This window comes from Emys orbicularis, chromosome 1 (assembly GCF_028017835.1).
Source record: "Emys orbicularis isolate rEmyOrb1 chromosome 1, rEmyOrb1.hap1, whole genome shotgun sequence".
In the NCBI taxonomy this organism is placed as follows: domain Eukaryota; kingdom Metazoa; phylum Chordata; order Testudines; family Emydidae; genus Emys; species Emys orbicularis.
In genome coordinates this window covers 233,562,539-233,585,245 of record NC_088683.1, presented here as the reverse complement: position 1 = coordinate 233,585,245, position 22,707 = coordinate 233,562,539, and the positions used below count along the sequence as shown (strand labels likewise).

General features: G+C 43.4%; 1 protein-coding gene across 1 annotated transcript in view; it reads left to right on the top strand.

The window, feature by feature from the left end:
• The first annotated feature begins 425 nt into the window (after positions 1-425).
• Positions 426-22,707, top strand: part of MSL3 (MSL complex subunit 3) — a 36,011-nt gene continuing 13,729 nt past the window's right edge. The window contains exons 1-12 of the mRNA XM_065414520.1: positions 426-554; positions 3,568-3,650; positions 6,351-6,446; positions 6,886-6,986; positions 8,474-8,562; positions 9,436-9,558; positions 10,020-10,180; positions 13,079-13,237; positions 13,771-14,033; positions 17,263-17,372; positions 18,137-18,236; positions 18,891-18,975. Coding sequence (XP_065270592.1) covers positions 456-554; positions 3,568-3,650; positions 6,351-6,446; positions 6,886-6,986; positions 8,474-8,562; positions 9,436-9,558; positions 10,020-10,180; positions 13,079-13,237; positions 13,771-14,033; positions 17,263-17,372; positions 18,137-18,236; positions 18,891-18,975 — 1,469 coding nt within the window. The 5' untranslated portion in view covers positions 426-455. The remainder of the gene's footprint in view (positions 555-3,567; positions 3,651-6,350; positions 6,447-6,885; positions 6,987-8,473; positions 8,563-9,435; positions 9,559-10,019; positions 10,181-13,078; positions 13,238-13,770; positions 14,034-17,262; positions 17,373-18,136; positions 18,237-18,890; positions 18,976-22,707) is intronic.

The following is a 22,707-nucleotide window of genomic DNA, read 5'->3' as shown; positions in this document are numbered from 1 at the left end:
CCACAAGGACTCCTCGTTGTTTTTGCTGACACAGACTAACACGGCTACCACTCTAAAGGCAGAGTGAGTTAGCTGGTGGGTCTGCTGGAGACTATGAGGGGACTCAGGGAAGGAGCCAGGGCCTGAAAGGCAGCCCAGGCGGGACTGGGACCGAAGAGGGAAGCGGGGGCTGAAGAGGAGCGCAACTGGGCCATAACCTCCAAGTGATGGTGACTGGCACACCACATGCAGAAACGCTCACTTTGCACCACACGTCGATCCCGCAGCCCAGGGGAGCTACAGCCGTTCCTTGCCCCCCAACCCGTCTCTGTGCCCACGGCGGGACCCCTGCTCCGGGGCGTCTCCGCGGCTCGGGTCCCCGCCCTGCATCAGGGTCCCCGGCCGGGGGGCGGGGCTAGCTCAGGCCCCATCCCCGGAGGGGGCGGGGCTTCTCCACGCTTCGCCATGACGAACAAATGACCGCGCGGGGAATGAGATTGAAGTTCCAGCGAGGCGAGCGCGTTCTCTGCTTCGAGCCCGACCCCACCAAGGCCCAAGTGCTCTATGATGCCAAGGTGACCCACCGGCCGCGCGCGCGCCGCTCCCCAGCCCCGCCCCGGCCTCCTCGCGCCCGCCCCCCCCTTCGCGCCAGGCCCGCAGTCGGTGGAAGCGGTTGCTCCGCCCGGCCGCGGGGTGTGTGTGTGTGTGTGACACAGCGAGACAGGCCCCGCCCCGCCCGCTGGGGTCTGGCCCAAGGGGCTCCTGGTCCCTCCCCCCCCTTGTCCGCTGTCTCCAGCCGGGCGCCCCGGTCTCTCCCGCCGGAGCCTCGGGCCGGGCAGGCTCCGCTTTCACGTCCGCCGCCTGCGCCCCGCCCCCAGCGCTGCCCCGCCCGCCCCCGGCGCGGTGCAGCGTCACACCGGGGCCTGGCTGCTGCCGCTGCCCGACGCCGCCAGGGGGCAGCAGCCCCCGCTGCCTCCCGGCCGCCGCGCTGAGCCCCGCGTCCTGCTGGGCCCCTTTCCCCGCCGCGCGTAGCGCCTGGAACCCGCGCGGGAGTCAGCGGCCCCGGTCCGGGCGCCCAGTTCCCGGGGCATCAGTCGGGCTCAGGCACTTCGGTACCTTGGAGCATCCGGGCCTGAGGCCGCCAGCGAAGCGCTTCGTCCGCTCCGAGCTGCGTCCCTGCCTTGGTTAACATCTTTTCCCGGGCGGATGTGCTCGGCGTGGGAGACGGTGGCAGCTGTGTGGGGGCTGCCAGTCACGGGCTCGCTCGTGGTAATAAAAGCTGTGAGCGAGGAGACCTCCCCTCAGAGCAGGGCTCTTCATATCCTAGAAACAGGAGCGGTGTGAACGGGCCTGGGCCAGACACCTGCCCACCCCTCAATTCTTTGTGCACCTGCAACATAGTCTCCACGCTAGAGTTAAGTCCTATGAGCCTTTAATAGGTACAGTACTGTTAGGGAGCCCTCCTTGGTAAAAGCATCTTAAGTTGGCACTTCAAGTCAAAGGTACTGTTGAATTAAGCAGAAGCAGAGTGGGTAAAGTGGCAGTGTGATGAATTACATAGGGTACGTCTTCACTACCCACCGTTTCGGCAGGTAGCAATAGATTTATCCGGGATCGATATATCGCGTCTCGTTAAGACGTGATATATCGATCCCCGAACGCGCTCACCGTCGACTCCGGAACTCCACCAGAGCGAGCGGCGGTAGCGCAGTCGACGGGGGAGCTGCGGCCATCGATCCCGAGCCGTGTGGACCCCAGGTAGATCGATTCACCCCCCCCCCCCCCCCGTGTAGACCAGCCCATAGTGTTGGCTAAGTGGTTGATTTCTAGGCGTTCTGACGTAAAACAAAAGGTGTAAAAAAGAAATGTAATATTGGTTTGGGGTGTTAACTAAATAACATTGAAACACCCTTTAAATTAACAACTAACTCAGGCTGTGTAATGGTGCAGATTGTTGTCTTTCCAGTTTCAGGGACTTCAGCAACTTTGATTTTTTTTTTTCCCCATCACACCCAAAGGATAGTCTGAAACCTTTAAGTCCAGTTTTAATTTCTGTGATAGAGGACTTATCAGCTTCTCTCTTTGAAGACTGCCCTTTTAGTTGCTATAAGAACATCCAGGCTTGTATGTCTGACCTGCTCCCTTTAGAGTTCCATTGGGCTAGTTGCCTGTAGGAGCTCCTTACAGTGGGTGTGGCGGAGTTGTGTATTATTTTGTTAATGCTCCCAAATGTATTTGCAAAAGATATAGAAAAACAAAAAGACCAATTCTTTTCTGTGACCCTGGCTCCTTAGCTGGATCACAACTCCTATGATGGACTGCATTGATTCAATTGGTGAGAAGACTGCAGTGCATCACAGTAGATGTGTTACAGGTCTAGTGAGGGAGCCAGGCCCATAGACAAGAATGCAGGCATGAAGCACCTGAACTACACGAGGCACTGCAACAGCACAGGTGGATACAAATTAATGTTGACCTGAAACAAAATTTTTTGGTTCAGTTCCGCAAACCAAAATATTTCAATTAAACTGAATATTTAGTTTTGATTTTCCAGTGGAAAATAGAAAAAATTCAGCAACACTGAAATTGTGGAAGCTGCATTTTGTGCCCCCAAAAAACCCAAACAGAAAATTCCAGGCCATCTCTAGTTAATATGATTGACTTGATTAATGTGAACATTGTGGAAGAGATGAGGTTTCTAAAGGGATTTTCTTAAGAAGCACTATATAACACTCCTGATATGTGTGGTGTGTATGTTGAGTGTGTATTTAAGTCTTATGTGAGGCACAATTGTCCAGACTATATTTTAAGTTATTTGGCAAGATTTAAGGCAATCCTTCAGTCTTCTAGATTGTTTAGTTTTTTGGGAGATATCAAAGTGAAAGAACTTTGAATTCAAGTCTGTTTATATGAGTAGGTAGAATTGTGGTATTAGATGGAATAAAAGCACACTCTGTGAGGGGCTATGGCTGTATTAGCTTTTAGTATCAAGAATATCTCCATTCTCAAAATCTATCGTATTATCTCACTTGGAGTTCAGTTCAGAAATTCGCAAAGCATTGTTCTCTTAATTCTGCAGTTTGGCCCTACATGCTGTTCACGAGAAGAGCGTTCAATAGTTTTAACTAAGCATTTGATCTTCCTTCTGTACCATGATGTTACTGGTTAGTCTCCTGTATTGAGGGTCTGCAGAAGCAACTCATGAAGGAGATAAGAAGGCTACTTGTCCAAATGTGCGAATCCACACTGTTCCATCCCTCTTCTTCGGAGCACTTTTTGGGATGCTTTGAGATGGATAGGAAATGAGGACAGGGCAGGGCCTATTGGTAGTCTCTTCAATGTTTAGATCTCAAGTCAGTACACAAACATTGTCTATCATCTTTGCTGCTCTTAGTAGTTCCATGGGCTCAGGAGAAGGTGCATGATTTCCTACAGTATGGATGTTCAAAGGCAATTCATTAGGTTTCTATTTACTCATAAGTATCCATTCCTTTCTTGCGCCCACAAACCCATTCCCTAAACACTCATTTCTATAGAAAGTGCATTGTAATCTTTGTATTATGCCACATTCTTTGTTTTCTTTTTCAGATTGTTGATATTGTTGTTGGAAAAGATGAGAAGGGCAGAAAGATTCCAGAATATCTGATCCATTTTAATGGTTGGAACAGAAGGTGAGAATATACAGAGCACCATTTTATTTACAAAATCTTTTCAGTGGCATGCCATAGCCTACAGGATGGTGTAGGATAAGAAATAAGTAGAAGTTAGGTTTTGGGCCTAAATTAGCGTAAGGGTAGAGGAGTATGGGAAATGGAAGTTGCTAGTGTAAGAAAGTTGGAAATAGTGTTATGGGCAGGGCCCTACCAGTTTCACGGCTGTGAAAAACACATCACAGACGGAGAAATAAGCCCTTCCCCGTGAAATCTGATCTCCCCAAAATCAGCTGGGCTGGGGAGGGACAGGACATGTCTTTCCCCTGCACAGCTGTTATCGGAGGGAGATCAGACCCACCTCCACACTTCTGCGCTGCAGCAGCCCCAGTGCTGGGCTCCAGGCGTCTGCCTCCCGCGGCTCTTGCCAGTGCTCGGGGCACCTGAGTTGGGGGCTGCTATCGCTGCCCGCAACTCCTGCCATGGCTCTGGGCTGCTGCTCCCCACCCTCCCCCCGGCAGCTCTTGCTGGGGCTGGGGGCTGCCCAGGCTTCATCCGGAGCTCAGAGACCTAGGCTGGGGGCTGCCACACCCTGCAGCTGCAGCTCCAGCTCCTGCCCAGCTTGCCCTACCTCCTCATCCCACCCACCCACCCCCCTCCACGGCTCCAGCCGGGCCTCGTGGCTTTCACTCCTAGTAGTTCCTGGCCTGGGAGCCCACAGCTCCATCCCTCGCAGCTCCTGCCAGACTCAGGGCTGCCCCCCCCCCCGCCGTGGCTCCTGCCCAGGCTCAGGGACCTAGGTCGGGGCTGCTCCACCTGCAGCTCCGGTCGGGACTCGGGGCTTTCACCCCCCACAGCTCCTGGGTTCCGTCCCCCCTTCCCTCCCCGGCTCCTGCCCTGGCTCAGAGCTGCTGCTGCCCCCCAAGGCTCCTTCGTGGGCTTCTGGCCACCCAGGCTCAGGGATTCTGCCCCTCCCTTCCTGGCTCCTGCCCGGGCTTGGGGCTTCAGCCCCTGCGGCTTCTGCCGGGGCTCAGGACGCCCGAGTTCGGGGCTTCAGCCCCCACAGCACTTGCTGGGGCTCGGGGCTTCCACCCCGTGGCTTCTGCCAGGGCCAGGGCACCCATTTTTGAAATTGTCTGGGGCGTCTAGGCATGGGCCCCATGAGCCCATGCCTTAATCCACCACTGGCCCTGACTAGTAGCTAGGAGCCCCTGCTTGGAGCACTCCCAGCAGCACTGGGGGGATCGCACCTACTTCCACCTCCAGGAGCCTCCTCCAGCTGCGGGAAACTCCGCAGCTGCTGCCTTCAAAGATGGTCTCTGAAGGCAACACAGAAGTGAGTATGGCAATCCTGCAACCTGCCTACAACAGCTTTGGGCCTCCTCACGATCCCCTTTTGGATCAGGACCCCCACAGTTACAACACAGTGAAATTTTCAGATGCAAACATCTGAAATTGTGAAATTGACCAATTTTAAGACCCTGCGGGCGTGAAATTGACCAAAGAGAACCTTGATTTTGGTAGGACCCTAGTTATCGGAAAGTAAGAGTTAGGAAGGATATGGCTCAGGGTTATAATACCATTATGTTTTGGTTATAACTGGTTTGAGCAAGGTTTTTAACGAGTACTTTTAAAAGTTGTGAATGTTTTATTAAAATGCTATCTATATTGATAGTATAGGAAAGACGTTGACGCAGATGTTAATTTAAATGATGTGTAATATAAAGAGCCAGTAAGAAGGTGGTGGGAATATAATTATGGAAAAGGGCAGTTTAAAGTTACTTAGTATTATAATTGAGTATAAAAGGAGTAGCCTTTCTAAATTTCAGGAGATCTCCAATTAACATAAAAAGGGTACTGTTAGGTTCCAGGATTATAAAGCTGTATTTCTCTCTGTTGTTGCACTGATTACCCATTGATAATTTGAGTGTAATTATAATTGTAGTATTTATATTAATTGGGAACATTTCAATATAAAAAGCAAAAGAGGGTCCTGTGGCACCTTTAAGACTAACAGAAGTATTGGGAGCATAAGCTTTCGTGGGTAAGAACCTCACTTCTTCAGATGCAAGAACCTCACTTGCATCTGAAGAAGTGAGGTTCTTACCCACGAAAGCTTATGCTCCCAATACTTCTGTTAGTCTTAAAGGTGCCACAGGACCCTCTGTTGCTTTTTACAGATTCAGACTAACACGGCTACCCCACTGATACTTTCAATATAAAGATTACTATACCTTCGTAGGAAGAAATAATACTATAATGAAAAAGGAGGACTTCAGTCATCTTTATTTTGTGAATACCTTTAATAAATGCTTTCTATGGGACTAATTGATTTATGTTGACATATTGGTTTGTGGCCCCTGTGTGGTTGGAAACTCAAACTCTGTCTCTGTCATAATCTGAGTTGCTTGATGGTGAAGTCTGGAAACATTCTGATGTTGACAGAATATTCCTTAACATTATCTTGTTGCTTCAAGTACTTCAACTTGTAAAATTAAGGAGAAAGTATCTTTCTGTCTGTCTGTCTGGAAAAATAAAGCCAAAGGATGGTGCAAAAAGATGCAAGTCTACATCATAGTATCCCTTAATTCCAGATTTTGCTTCTAAAGAGCACTAAAATATTACTTTGTAGATGACTGTAAATCTACATTTGTCATTCAGTATTTATTGGTAAAGTCAGTTTCTATTTATTAACATTTTTTTCTTTTGCCCCATATTTAGCTGGGATAGATGGGCAGCTGAAGATCATGTTCTTCGTGATACAGACGAAAACCGCAGATTACAACGTAAATTGGCAAGAAAAGCTGTAGCTCGCATGTAAGGAATATGTTTATCTCTTGACTTCAAATGGGTTTCATTCAAAATAACTATATACCAGTTCTTAAAGAGAAGACTTGCTATACAATTCCTGTGTACTGGATCCACATCCTTCGGACAAGTACCTTGGGGAGACTTGAAGCAGGGCTCTTTCCCCAAAAACAAATATCTGTCTGTAATACTTGCTAGCCTTTTATGGCCGCAGAGAAGAACAAGGTGGCAGGAGTATAGTAAAATGTAAAAACATTGATGTGTTCACCACCGAATATTGTCCCTCAAGTAAATTATTTTTGAAATAATAAATACAATCACAAACATTTATTGCCTGTGCATATTTTATTCTTGCTTTTGCATATAGCATTGCTTCTTATGCTTTGGCAGCAGTAGTAAACAAGTGGAGCAATGACAGATTGAACAATTCACTCAAATTCTTCTTTAGGAGAAGAAAGGGAAGGAAGAAGAGACGTTGTCGGCTGCCTGGTGTTGACTCTGTGTTAAAAAGCCTTCCTGCTGAGGAAAATGATGAGAGCAGTGAAAATTGTGAGTTGTCTTCTCTTTGATTTGATGACTACACTTACATAATGCTATTTACAAAATTGTTAACTTATTAAACTACTGTAGCATCTCAATTTTACAAACTTCTGAACAACCAGTTATATGAACATTTTTTCCCGAGTAGATGGGGGGGGGACACATAACGAAAGCGATGTTGATGACGAACAAGTTGACATCCCTTCACATTCTGGTGCCTTCATTGTGTTGGTAATCACTTTGCAGTGATTTGAAGGACAAGAAAACAATGCAGGGCACCATACTGCAACATATCCTGTATCTACTGTAAATTGAGATATTCAGTTTTATGAACTCGATCCTCAATTCATGCATAAAACAAGTTTTACTGTAATTGTGAAAATTGAACTATCTGATTTGCTACTGGGTTTTGTATTTTAAGCATGTAATAGCACTGGCTAGAATGTTAATATAACCATATGAAATATATTAATATGTTTTGTATAAAAAATGAGCAGATGTTACACCAAGATATCCTTCTCCTCTCCCTACCCTTGAGGCAGACAGTACTCTTTGCTTCACCCTCATTCAGCTCTTCTGGGCACTCTGGCCCAGATTTTTAAAGCTATTTATGGGTTGTTGCTCTCAGCATGTCAACACCTAACTGATTTAGGAGCTTAAATCTCATATTCAGAAAGGGATTTAGGCATGTAGTTGTTGCGATGCTGAGAACAGCAACACCTAAATATCTTTACAAATCTGGCCTCTACCCTTTGATCTGAGAGTAGTGTTGCTCTGTCTGGCCCCAGCCTCTCCTGTTGTCCTTGCCTGGTGGGCAAGGACTCTGATGCTTGCGCAGTTACCATTTTGGCTTGTCCTGATCTTCTGGGCAACAGGATTTTTCCCTACCTGCATGGTCAAGAGGTGTGTTTCTTGCCCCCAGCATGCTGGTTGTTGTTCCTGACCTTTTTCTTCTATCAGCCATCTAGCCCAGGGCATTTTCTAGTAACTTTAAGGTCTGTTTGTATTGTTTTGCAATGTGAACACTTCATTAGTATGCTGGCCATTGTCATTCCTCTGATTCAGACATCTTTACACCATTATTATTTACAACTTTTTCATTTCAGCATTTGGTATAACTTGCTCACAACTTGCATTTGGGCATATGAAGTGATATTTATTTAAAACCTTTTGCTTACAACTAGAGTCCAGTGAAAATTAAAAAGAGCTACTGGTTGTTGAAAAAAGTTGTGAATTTGCATATATTGGGGAATGTTCATCATTTAAAGTTGATATATGAACATTCTGTTTGTTTGAGCTTCCTAACTATTGCACGCTAAAATACTTAAAATATTCCTTCAGCATTTCTAGTTTATACCTCATTACAAAAACCAAACCAAACAGCCTTGAATTAAACGTTACAAAGTGAAAAATTGTTGGGTATGAATCTATGTCCAATGTAATATGCAGAATAAATTTGCTAAATATCAAAGATAACTCATTTCTGTCTTAAACAGCTATAAGTAGTTCTTCTGATGACAGTGATGAAGGAACCGATGAAGAAATAAAAAGTGAAGAAAGTGACATTGAAGAGAGGACAGACATGGTATATTCCTATGAGCTCCCTTAATTTTAATAATACTTAGTACTTTGCATGATTGAAAACTGGGAAAATTGAGACAGGTTAAGTGAATTAATTGCTCAAGGCCATGCAGCATGTAGTCATAGGGCCAGGACTAGAACTCATGATTATTGACTCTTAATAGAGGTCTTATTGTAGTAGAGCTATTCAAACTCATAGATGACGTTTTACTCCCTTAGATGGCATTGATCTCAATACAAAATGTATTAACTTAGACTTGTTCCTCTCATTCTATTTCCACTCTTAAGGTCTGCCAGCAAACAGCACTACCCGGATTTATAGTTAGTGTAAAATGTTACTAGTCTCTTCAGGTGAAGCAGATTCTAATGCCATCAGGATTTTAATGGCTGATGTACACGGTTTCTTTAAAGAGGGTCTGCCAACTCAAATTAGGCTAAAATTTAGACCTATTTGTAAGAATCTAAGACCAGTAGAAATATTTCCACTGTACAAAAACATCAGTGGAAACAGGTGTGCGAAAGCTGTTTGTAATCTAAACACTGCAGGAGAGATCATTTGAAAGTGAAATTGGTTATAAACAAATAGAAAGTGACCCAATTGATAATTAAATTATTATTAAATTAAATGTAACGTGAAAGAGCAAAAAGCAAACAGGAAAACAGTGAAAAAATGAATAGAATTTTTAAAACAGGACTTTCAAATAAATTGAAGGTGTTACTGTAAGAAACTACATTTTGTACTCTTACCATACAAGTAATTAGATTCAGTTTCTATTTTGCAGAAATTTTAATATTTGATCTAGTTTTTCCTAAAATACTACAGTAATTAACTAGTAACACTAATCATTTTTTCTTACACTGATTTGTGCTGTTGCAGAAAGAAGAACAAGAGATTCACACTAAAAGGGATATGGAAGAAAGAGCAATAAGCATAGAAATTCCTGAAGTTTTGAAAAAAAAGCTTGAAGAAGACTGTTATTATATTAACAGGAGAAAACGGGTATGATTGGTTAAATGAGGGAGAGTATATGAAAAAATACCTGAAGGCAGTCAAAAGATGCACTTGCATGTAGTGATTTCCATTATTTTAGCTAACTTGCTTTTACAGCAAAACTTCTAAGATTTCAGGGGATAAGGTTTCTAAATGACTAGAGTACTGAATTACCAATATATTAATCTGTAAAATTGGGGTTCACATCTTTATTTGGTTTTGTTTTAGGAAATTTGGAATAGAACATTGAGCTAATCCCGTTCTGCTATCATGTTTATATGTTCCCCAAAACTGGACACACAAGGGATTGAGCAAAAGTATAATTTAAGGAGCAAATTTGAAATATATGTATAAAGTTTTGCTGAATAGGCTAGTTAATTAGGCTAGGCAGTGGGTCACAAGTTAATGTTGTGGCTCATTGCTTAAATCCATAACTGTATTATTTGACAGTCATCAAATTGTCTCTTCAGCTAGTGAAACTGCCTTGTCAGAGAAATATAATAACTATCTTGGAGTCGTATGTGAAGAATTTTGCCATTAATGCAGCGTTTTCAGCTAATGAAAGATCTCGGCACCATCAAATGACTTCACATGTCAACATGAACCTTCATTATGTCCCACCAGAAAAGAAGTAAGTAATGTCTACCATTTGTTTGGGTGTAGAGGAAGAGCGGATTTGAATTTCAGGCCCAGGTTTTAGATGATGTGTGCTTTTGTGCCCATCTATATACAGTGGTCTCATACCCCAGTGTGTAAGACAGCACAACAATATCAGGAAAACTTTATGTTTAGAGATGAGAAAATTACTATTATCCAAAGAGTTGATGTTGGAATTGCTAATAATAATACAGGGATATTACCACAATACTAATTTAACCATAAATTCCTTTATTAAGTCCAAAGGCCAAATGGCATTTTATACAATTGCTCTAAACATGCCTAATAGCCCAAAGGATGAGCAGTCTCTACACCCAATACAGCAACAAAGCATTCATAAGCATGTGATCAGTATACTTACAAATAGTTTCCCCTACATTTGGCATTCTCATCCTGGCGTTCTTCAGCATGATCAGGTAGGGTCTGACAAAGAACCCTCAAATTCATAACTTTTTATACCCTTCAACAAACAAATAATGTCATAGCTATTACTACTTTAGCTACCAAACAATTTGAGACAGTTCACCCTTATTTCCAGTCTTAATCCAGACAAGATTTACAACCTCCTTTCTCCCCAAGGCCGCCTCTCCTTCTTGCTGACCAATAGCTTTTTTTGTTGCACCTGGTTCACATGGGGCTTTACTTTTTAAAATAATACTGGTCTGTGGGATGGGAAGCTCCATCCTGGCTCCTTCTTGGACAGATTCTCTCTTATTTAAAACTATCTGCAGTCACCCCATTTGGTCAGAGGCCCTCTTTTTAGAGACTTCACTTTACCTTATTAGTTATTCTTTGAACCAACATCCTCCCTAGTTAATTTCTTCTGGCCTTAGATTATTACTTTCAAGACCTCCTTTCTACTTGCTAGTTAGGGCCTTTCATTACAGCACATATATTTCCTTAACTGAATTTAAGCTAACTAATTCTTTAAGTGTATTTATTCTACACTTACATTACAATAAAGCATCACTCTCCCCTTCTGTCACATAAGTCGAGGCTTCTATTTTAGCCATTTTGTTAAGAATTTCGGTATATATGGGGCATTTTCACCTCTGCATGACAGGAATCTAATTTTGAGCACTAAGAGGTACCTATCTTCCACTGCAGGGGCTGGTGTGAGACACCCCCTGCTGAAGTAAAGTTAAACTTTGAGCTTTATGAGTTGACACCTGGTCAAGTTATAGAAGCACAAACTCCAAAAGTGCAGGTGTATCACAAAATGCCTTCAGAGGATACCAGTTACAGGCAAGTCACTTTCTTGTGTGATTAGGCTGCCGAATGCTCTTGACCTCAAGCATCACTATGCAGTGAAGATAAATGTGTGTAGAGATAAAACCATCCATACATGGCATGTTTGTGATTTTTGAAGCATATGATCCCTCTTGCTCAGAGGTTAACTCCTCTTAAAGTAACAGTCCGAATGGATGGGCTGTCCTATTTCAGGTTAACATTGGGGTGTAGTCTTGAATCCTTTTTAAAAAAAAAAAACCTTTAATTTTTTTTGTCATATTCTGTTTTAGCAATTCAGAATTGTCTTATTCCTTGCAGTGCTTCAGTTTGTACTATCATGTATCATTCACTATTTTGATAGGATAATGATACTTGGGTTCTTTTTGCAGTACAATATCCCAGACCAAACCAGTGCTTATCATGAGACATCAGAAATAGGAATAGAGAACTAAATGTAATTTTGTATTAATTTAAACTAGTGTATGTGTACTAATTGATACTATAAAAAAGCTAAAAATCGATTAGATTTTTAAATGTTGATTAAAATAAAACAAATTACAGCTAATGGGAACTGTGGGAAGCGGCAGGCCAGCACGTCTCTGTTGCCCGCTGCTTCCCGCAGCTCCCATTGGCCGGGAACGGCGAACCGCAGCCACTGGGAGCTGCGGGGGGCCGTGCCTGCTGACGGTCAATGTCAGCAAAATGTGTCTCAGTTCGCAATCAGATTATCCTGATGGGCCGCATGCGGCCCGTGGCCCGCTGGTTGCCCACCACTGCTGTAAGTAGTAACTTCAAAGCAACAATTCCAGGACTCTTTGTCACTTACAAGCAAATTAAGGTCAAGGGATTATCTGCCACCTAAATTAGAGAAATTTCGTCCTCCTTACTGTTCACAAAGAGTCAACTAAATAATGAAATGGTATGCACTCTTTGAAAAACAATGCTTTCCCAAAAGCTGTAGTCCTTTGTCCTTTCTCTCCCATACTTTTGCACACCATTCTGTGGTCTGTTTATGTGAACTTACAGGTATTTCCTGTGGTGTCTTTATTAATGGGAGTGTCCCAGTTTTTCACCCATATTAACAACACCCATGTGAGATAAGAGTTGCCCTATTTTGTAGATCCGGGGTGAGCAAACTTTTTGGCCCGAGGGCCACATCTGGGTGGGGAAATTGCATTCAGGGCCATGAATCTAGGGCTGGGGCAGGGGGTTGGGGTGCGGAAGGGAGTGCAGGGTGTCGGAGGGGATGCGGTGTGCAGGAAGGTGCTCAGGGCAGGGGGTTGGGGTGCAGGAGGAGGTGCGGGGTGTGGCAGGGGGCTGAGGGGCAGGAGGGGTGTGGCAGGGGGCTCAGGGCAGGGGTGCAGGAGGGGTGTGGCAGGGAGCCGCTCCTTACCTGGAGCGGCTCCAGGGTGGCGGCAGCCCGCAGCAGGGCTAAGACAGGCTCCCTGCCTGCCCTGGCCCCGTGCCGTGCCACTACCGGAAGTGGCCAGCACCACGTCCCTGTGGCCCTTGGGGGAGAGGGGGTCAGAGGGCTCCACGTGCTGCCCTCGCCTGCGGGTACCTCCCCCGAAGCTCCCATTGGCCGCGGTTCCCTAACCTAGAACTGAATTCTCCTCTTCCTCCTTTTCAACCTTTTCTCTAGTGTTGAGTTATGTAAAGAAATGGTGGATGGACTGAGGATAACCTTTGACTTCATTCTTCCATTGATCTTGCTCTATCCCTATGAGCAAGCACAGTTTAAGAAGGTGACTTCATCCAAATTCTTTCTTCCAATCAAAGAAAATGCAGCAAACACTAACAGGTAAGTTGGATAGACTCTGAATTGTGTCATGAGGCAGCAAACACATTATTTTGTTGAGCACTGAAATACATTTTGAAATAGATAGGGTGATTAATCATAACATGTTGCTTTTGTATTTCAGAATTGCTTTTATAAAATCTTGAACTCTTTTCTTCCAACAATTGTTTTTGTGGGTTTTTTTTGTCCTGGTTTGGAATTTTTGTTGCAACTAGAAGATTAACCTAACCTTGGAAAGAAATTAAGGTAGAACTAAGTGGTATAGAAGGAAACTGAAATTTTGGGAATAGATTAAGGTTTACATTTCTGTTTAATTGGTGTAAAGGGCTTCAGCATTTGAAAAATAAATACTTATATTTGGGGAATGCAACTTTTTAAATAATAAGCCACATTGTTCCCCAATTTTCGAAAGGAGACTTTAACCCTAATTTGGACAATTGTTTAGCTAGATCCGAGAAGACAGGATTTTTTATTTTTAAATCTGGAAAGCTGTTCTCTTTTATAATTATATGAGAGGCTTTCTCCTCATTTCCTAGAAATCAGGAGGAGCTATCCCCGAGTCCACCTCTGCTGAATCCACCAACTCCTCAATCCACAGACAGTCAGCCTACAACAGGCGAGCCAGCAACACCCAAGAGGCGAAAAGCTGAGCCTGAAATACTACAGTCTCTGAGGCGTTCTACACGTCATACATCGAACTGTGACAGGTTGTCAGAAAGTAGTGCATCTCCACAACCTAAACGACGGCATCTCGATACGCCTGCTTCAATGCCAAAACTGTTTTTGCATCTGGAAAAGAGTAGGTTGCAGTTTTATGATATTACTGTAGATCACAACACCTTTGTGGGCTGCAGAACAAATACGTTTGTCTTGAGTAGTTCCTTATTGTTATATTAACCTTTTGCCTCTTAATTTTTTATGTACAAATGGGAAATCTGTAGCGACTGTGGGAGAGTTTTAAGCAAGTAATGGAAAGTGGGCAGAGGATGGCTTCTGTGAGAATCATGGTAAAGACTTGGAAGTAGGTAGGACCGGTAGTGAAGAGGTGAGATTGTAGTAAAGGGAGAGCCAGCTAAGTGAGAGGACCCTGAGTGGTGACTGGCCTACTGTCAGACAGAAGCTGCATCTGTGACACATGGCAGAGAAGAGGAGATGGAGCTGCATGCTGGGGTTGTGAAGAGGTAACTTTTTAGGGAGTTAAGGGAGAAGAGCTGGTCAGGATGTTCCATTTGTTAAGGGGCAAAGCACTTCTGAAGTACTGGAATGTTTTTGTTCGCCAGCTGTTTCCAGTGTGCTGAATTATATGTACTCTTTCCAGTATAACTGTTTTATGTACAGAATAGTTTCTGTTCTGAAACTTCTTACATTTCCAACACATTATAAAGAATCCATTGCCCAGTATGAAGGATCCTACCTTACTCTTGTCCCTCCCAGCCTCCCCTTTAAAAATAAAAAAATAATATCCATGATGCTTTGGTGTCAGAAATAGGAACTGTAAATTGAGTTGGAAGAAAAACTTTTTATTCCCCTTTCTCTGTCCTGTTCACTAATTACTTTTGTCCTTTTTAGCTAAAACCTTCTATATTCTGTATGGCTTCTAAACTAATAGTAGGTACACTTCATTTTATGCCACTTTGTGGGCAACAAATGAAACTTTTTACTTATTCACACTTGCACTAGTAGAGGGCATCTCATAGCTCATTACACTTGATAGATGTATTACTGTTCTTGTAGGCTGTCCCAGGTGATTGCTCATCCCACTGATGTGGGCCGGGGTGGGGAGGTGTCCACTGGGACTCAGTATTCTTGGCAGATTTTGACTAGTCTGGGGACTTGGTGGGGGGGGGGGGGGGGAGTTGCAGACCAATGCTTTCCCAGTGTTCTGGGGTTTCTGCTGGCTGGCTGTAGGGTGAGGTGCTCTGAAGGTCTGTAATAGGCAGCCACAAATGGCTCTGTGCCCACCAGATGGGAGGCCACTAGGATTGTTCTATAAGACACTCTGGATGTATAGGTTTACAAGGATTTGTCTGAAGTGGTTGGATTAAAAACTGGTTGCCTGGCTTTTACATGATGTTCAGCAGCTTTGAAAATCAGGCCAAAGGTTTTCAATTGAGCTTTCTGATGGTTGAGTGGCATTCACAGGAACAGCTCTTTTTAGTTCAAGTCTGCACAAATTGTCTCATTCACATTGTCCACAAGCCATGTGTGACTTTTCTGACCTTGTAATTCATTTAATTCAGACATTTAAGTGAGATTTGATCATCTGGAAAAATTACTCTAAAAATGGATTCCATGTTGTTGTCTGTCCCAAAGCAAAATCAGGGAACAGGGTCATAAAGTCATAGTTTTTCAGAATAAAAATAATGTCGTTTTAAAAAAAAAAAATAAAAGGAGCAGATCTGCAGAGTTCTTATATCTATTCAGTCATATAGGTAGGGCCCTACCATATTCACAGCCATGAAAAACACGTTACAGACCACGAAATCTGGTGTCATCTCTTCCCCCTCCTCCCCCCCAATGAAATCCTGCCTTTTGTGTTCTTTTACCCTATATTATACCAATTTCATGGGGGAGACCAGAGTTTCTTAAACTGGGCGTCCTGACCCAAAAGGGAGTTGCAGGGGGGTCACAAGGTTATTTTCGTGGGGGATCATGGTATTGCCACCCTTATTTCTGCACTGCCTTCAGAGCTGGGTGGCTGGAAAGTGGCGGCTATCGGCTGGGCGCTCTGCTCTGAGGGCAGCGCCCTGCCAGCAGCTGCGCAGAAGTAAGAGTGGCAAAGCCATACCATGCCTCCTTACTTCTGCACAGCTGTCTTCAGAGAGTGGCGGCTGCTGACTGAGGGCCCGGCTCTGCAGGCAGCAGCGCAGAAGTAAGGGTGGCAATACCATACCATGCCATCCTTACTTCTGCGCTGCTGCTGGCAGCAGACTGCCTTCAGAGCAGGGCTCCTGTCCAGCAGTCGCTGCTCTCTGGCCACCCAGCTCTGAAGGCAGCGCCGCCACCTGTAGCAGTGCAGAAGTAAGGGTAGCAGAACCGCAACCCCCCACCACACACAATGACCTTACGACCCCCCCCCCCAACTTCTTTTTGGGTCAGGACCCCTGCGATTACACTGTAAAATTTCAGATTTATATAGGTGAAATCATGAAATTGACTATTTTTAAAAATCCTATTACTGTGAAATTGACCAAAATGGACCCTGAATTTGGTAGGGCCCTACATATAGGCATACTTTATTTTTATCCCTGGTGAATCAGCACAGCTGCGGGAGTGAAATGGATACTTTTCTGGTTGTTATATAACCAGAATTATTAATAGTTCCAGTGGTAGGATGATCTGTGCAAAACTCGTTGTCTTCTAATTATTTCTCCTGTTAGACCACTGCCTCTCCAGTAAAGGCAACTAAAGACAGCTTTTTAGTCTTTTAGCAGTGATAATGTATGAACCAGAAAGAAAACAGCTGGACTTTAACATCTCCATTGAGTTTGCAGTGCTGTCTGTTAGAAAACATTTGTAAACCTGAACAAATTTGATCTGGAAATTTATTTGGACACAACGCTTTCACAACTCTACAATATCAGTTTTACAAAGTAATTTGTTTTTCTAGCATTGACCCTCTTCTAAAGTATTGCAAGAGTGCTTCAGGGCTGAAGGCTGAAAAGCCAATGGGTGGGCTGGGGGATTGGACCAAGCCCTGGAACTCTTCTCGCTTAAACCCATCTGCCCCACTTGCCCTCCCCCTTGATAACTTTACACAAAAGCTGCCGACTTTACTGATTGGTGCAGGTCGGAACTGAAGGGGCAATGGTGTTTTGTTTTTGTTTTTTTGTGGGCAGACTTGATAAACTCGTGACAGGTGCTTTGGATATTCAGTTTGTTCCTATGTTTAAAATTTTAAAGGTTTTAGCAGCAGGCTTTGACTCTGTTTAATAGCTGCATAAGAAATTGACCTTTCTAGCTGAATGAAATAAACGCCATATTTAATGGATCTTTGTGTAAAGTATTTTTCTGTTTACTTTTTGAAGAAACGCCGGTCCATAGTGGGTCGTCATCACCTATCACTCTGACTCCTAGCAAAGAAGGGAGTGCAGTATTTGCTGGCTTTGAAGGTAGAAGAAATAACGAATTCAATGAGGTAACAGCTTTGTTGAAGAATCATCTCCACAATTGGTGCCCCAAACTGATGTTAGATTTATGTGAAAAAACTTAGGACCCTGTAAAATGCAACATTTTTTTTTAGCAGGGCAGTAGCATCTCTATAGTTCAGAGTAAAGTAGTAGTTTCATTACTTATTGGTTTATATGCTTGGTTTCCAGTCCACCCATCACCCTGAAGACTTCTTTTCCATTCTGTGGCCAAGTTGGCTTTTTGTCTGTCCAACATTTACTTTAAAAATGAAGTCACTTTGAAATGTGTGTGTATAAACACAATAAAACCTTTAAGCAAAATACTTCGTTTAAAATCACTACTCTGAGAAATTAGTGTGACTGGGAAAAATGGAGCTACTGTACTTTTTTTTCCTAGGTGCTGATGAAAAGACAGCATTCTGCGTTTCCGCTGTTAACTCTGTAGCACTAGTTACATAACAAAATGCTTATTCCTAGAACTGTGCTGGCATTGGTTGGATAAGCTAATTTACAAGACAATCAGGAGTGCATTTGTGTTTAGGAGGCATGGACTCTACAGTATTGTAGTGTGTACAGCAAAGCTTCGAATGGTGTTAAACAGCCTTTTTAACATCAAACAAGAAAGAAATAAAAGGAGGAATGTAAGAAAATATTTTAAAAAAAATCTGATTGTCCTCTAATCCAGATTTCTGTATGAATTAAGTCAGGCTATAGGCTATACTATTCTTGATCACACCTTGATATATTTTTCTAACCAGAATGTTGTATTTAGGTGTTGTCTTGGAAACTGATGCCAGAGAACTATCCCCAAAGCGATCAGCCACCTCCTCCCTCTTACATCTATGGATCTCAGCATTTGCTACGGATGTTTGGTAAAACATAACCCTTGTTTTATGAAACACAATTTGTATGCTGTACATCTAAATTGATGGTTTTACATTCCCGTTTTAATTTTTTTCCAATAGTGGCCTCAGGTAAATTTGGCTCATAATTTAAAACTATTAGGTCCCATGTGCACTTACAGAACAGCCATTTAAAAAAACTTGGTATATCTCACACTGGTATCACAGCATTGCAAAATGGAAATTTTTATGTTTAATGCAGTTGTCTAGTTGCAGTAAAATATTTTGAAAAATGTGCATTAGATTTTAAATACATTAAAAAAAAAATTGTTCTTTATATGAGCATTTAAAATCTGCCTGTTGGGTGCTGAAGCCACAGAGTTCTGAGCTCACTTTGCTGGCTCTGTAGCAGTTACACTGAAGATATATATATATATATATATAATATCTCCAGTGTATGTCAAGAAACAGAAGTAATAGTATTAACTTCCTAATGATATTTCTAATGTACAGTAAATGTTTTGTGATGGTGATTATAAATACTTTTGAAAGAAGAGAAGCTGCTAGGGGAAAGATTTTTATATTCCTCTTCTATGAGTATTAAGTCAAATATTGGGTAAAAGCAGTTAAACTGTTTAAAATGTAGACTTAAGTATTTTTGTTTATTTCTCTGTTTATTTACAGTTAAACTTCCAGAGATACTGGGGAAGATGTGCTTTCCTGATAAAAATCTAAAAGCTTTGGTAAAGCATTTTGAACTGTTCTTGAGGTAATTTGACATCCTATATTACATGCAAAAATGATGAGGTAATATTGGCCTAAGCTTTCAGGGGTAACTAGTGATTTTGGATGCCTTGATTTTTGGGTGCCTGATGCAATATCCTAAAAGGCCTGATTTTTTTTTTTTTGATTTTTTTTTTCTTTCTTCCAAGAAGCTCTGAGTGCCATTGAAAATCAGACTCCTTTAAGGCATGCGATTGGGAATGCAAAAATCACTAGTCATTCTTGACAATTTAGGTCATTGACTCCATCTGGTGCAACTGCCAGAGCAAATTATCGTCCTTAAACTTTGTCATAACTTTTGTTAAGGTGCTTCCGTAATTGATAGACTCGAGGGGGAAACAGAACTTTCATCTGTAGTCTGTGATGGGCATACAGTGGTTCAGAATTATAGAACATAAAACTTTTATTGTTGACCACCAGACATATAATATTGCATCTGTCTTGGCCTGGAAATAAATGAACATTAACTTACATCTGCACAGCTTGCACTGAGGTCATAACCTGAAGATAGTGAAGTTACACAGATACAACTGAGGGAAGAAATTTGGTCCCCAGAACCTTTGTTAAAGATGTTAACTTATTAAAAGGAAAGAACCAACTTGTATTTTAGGTCCCAACACAAGTTTGCCAAGGTTGAAGCTATAAAAATCTTGTAAACTGAATGTACTTGGTCAGGAAGGCATTGAAAGAACATGAATAAACCTCTTTTAATGTCACATTGTGTGTGTCTTCAAAGTAGTCACACGTTGAAAAGTGGTTATATGGAACTAATGTATCAGAAGGTGTGTAAGATTATCATGTCTATATAGTTTATGAACATATGAAATTACTTTTGCTGTGTTGATTGTTTATTGAAAATAAAACAAATCCTAAATGTTATAGTTTACCACAGTATAACTTTAAAGCATATAACTACAGTTCTGGTGAGTCAGGTTTTTGATCACTTATTTTTATTTGATAAGACCTTCCAACAGTAATCAACATTTACGTACCATAATATGCTTGTAACAGGATCACCATTATTCAGCAGTTGGATATTGTTTTTGTTTGGATTGAATATTATTTGATGCTTAACAGACGCAAGGTGTTAGTTTATGTTAGTTTATCGCCTTGCTGTACCTCAGCGACCTGTGTCTGGATGACAACTCCTCATTTCCATAATATGTACATATCTGCATTTTGTTAGATAGTAGCCTTGAAAGATTATCACATACACTTATCAGGCAAGGCACAATATCTCTTTGCATATCCTTGCCATTGGGCAAAAAATTTAAAGGTATTTTACACACAAGTTATGGAGAGGGGAAAAAATTGCTTTTCACAAGTGGCTAACTAGAATTTTTGCCAGAACCCTTTAGTCCATATCTATCTTAGACTTCCATCAAATTATCATGCTGAAATTTCTACTCTTAATCACTTACGTGATACCTAATTATAGATGTTGCTGAATTATTTCAAGTTTTAACTTATAAAAATAAACTCTTCTTATTGGTTCGTAGTGATGGTTGAGCAGAACTTCTTGCTTAGTGTTTCTTTGATCTCTCTCTCTCTCATATATATATATATATATATTGCATAGTTTCTGTTGCTCTGTCCCACTCAGTCTTCCGTATATGGGCTCAGTCATCGAAGTGTCTAAGCACCTCCTGACTGTTTTTAAAGATAAAATTAATGTCCTTGACCCTATACCCTTATTTGAAAAGTTTGGGTACTATATTGATATCAAACGTGTATTTGTGTCTTGTAGTGAGAGCTTCTTTCTGCCATCCCTAGACTACTGGTAGTCTGAAACCTTTGCTTAACAAACGTGGCATCGCTGAAAAGTGCTTTCATTTTTCAAGGCTTACATACTGTCATTCTGCTTTTAAAGGCACTCCCAATTTTATATTGAGAGTGCAGTAGCCTATATTTTTAAAGCTATTCAATTGACTAAATACATTGCTCCTGAAAATCCTTTCATTTGGTTTTCAATCCATTTTAACTTGTTTTATTACATTTTAAGGCATTAAATGATTATGGCCTTCATATGTGATGGAGCTTTTATCACAATGTATCTTAGCCTATCTGTTGAGGTTAGAATCAGCAAGCTGCTGGCACATTCAAATTGTAACTCAAAATCTTAGAAAAAGGCCTCCAACTATCTTTCTTGATTATGAAACTCTTATTATTATAGGCAGTACACTGTGTTACAAGTTTTTAAAGAAAACTAATTGTTTCATGGTGCTTCCTAAATAATTTTTGTGACGTGCTTTCCAAACCAAGGAGACTGATGCTTTTTTAATTCTATCCCTCTGTTATACTGAATTACTATTTTTATAATCTGTAGACCAGGGGTGGGCAAACTACGGATCCAGCACTTCTTGGAGCGGCACAGGGCCGGGGACAGGGCAGGCATGCAGGGAGCCTGCCCTGGCCCCGGTGCGCGCCGCTGCCACGCCGGAGCCCAAACCCCTCCTGCCCCCCAACTCCCTGCCCTGAGCCCCCTCGTGCACCCCGCACCTCTTCTGCACCCCAACCCCTTGCCCTGAGCCCCTTCCTGCACACTGCACCCCCTCCCACACCCCGCACTCCCTCATGCACCCCAACCCCCGGCCCGCATACCATTTTCCCACCCAGATGTGGCCCTCGTCCCAAAAAGTCGTGTCCCCCCCCCCCCCCCCCGTAGACTCTTGGAAGTATTGGTTTTTAATTTGTGCGCCCCTCTAAAGGAGAGTTTCTTAAATGTAGCTCTTGGTATAGGAAGGTCTTACTCCTATTTTATGTGAATTTCTGACAATTTTTGTAAAATAGATTCTGAATTTGTGCTGTAATTGTCCCAGCAGGAAGGATCGTTATCTTTATTAGCTAGACACTAAACTGCTTTTCTTAGCATGTATGCTAGCATCTATTCAGCAAGGATATTTATACTCCAAAGTAGTTCAATGGATTTTTCTCCCTAGAGCAGTGGTCACCAACCAGTCGATCGTGATCGATCGGTCGATCCTAGAGGATCTCCCAGTCGATTGCAATCTCTGGTGGTGCAGTGGGGCTGCTGCTAAGGGGTCTCCCTCCATGTTCTGCTCCTGCCTGCAGCTTCCATTGGCCAGGTACGGGGAACTGTGGCCAGTAGGAGCTGCGGGGGCAGTGCTTGCAGAGAGGAGAAGCGTGCGGAGCCACGTGCCCCCTCCCCCAGGGGTCCCGGGACATGTTGGCCCCTTGTGGGAGTGGCGTGGGGCCAGGGTAGGCAGGGAGCCTGCTTTAGCAGCAGCCACGCTGCGCTGCCGACCAGGAGCCACCGGAGGTAAGTGCTGCCCGGTGGGAGGCTGCACTGCAGCCCTCATCCGCCTCCCAGAGCCATTATCCCATATCCCCTCCTGCACCCTGAACCCCCTCCTGGTCTCCAAGTCTCAGCCCTGACTCCCCTCACAGAGCCAGCACCCTGTACCCCCTCCTGCACCCCAACACTCTGCTCCAGCCAGGAGCCCCCTCCTGCACCCAAGCTCTCTCCCAGAGCTTGCACCCTTCACCCTCTCCTGCACCCCAACTCCCTGCCCCAGGCTCAGCCCAGAGCTCCTTCCCACACTGCGAACCCCTCAGCCCCAGCCCAGAGCCAGCACCCCCTCCCAAACCCCAACCCCTTACCCCAGCCCAGTGAAAGTGAGTGAGGGTGGGAGAGAGTGAGCGGCAGAGGGGGGGGGATGGAGTAAGCAGGTTTGGGGCTTTGGGGAAGGGGCAGGGC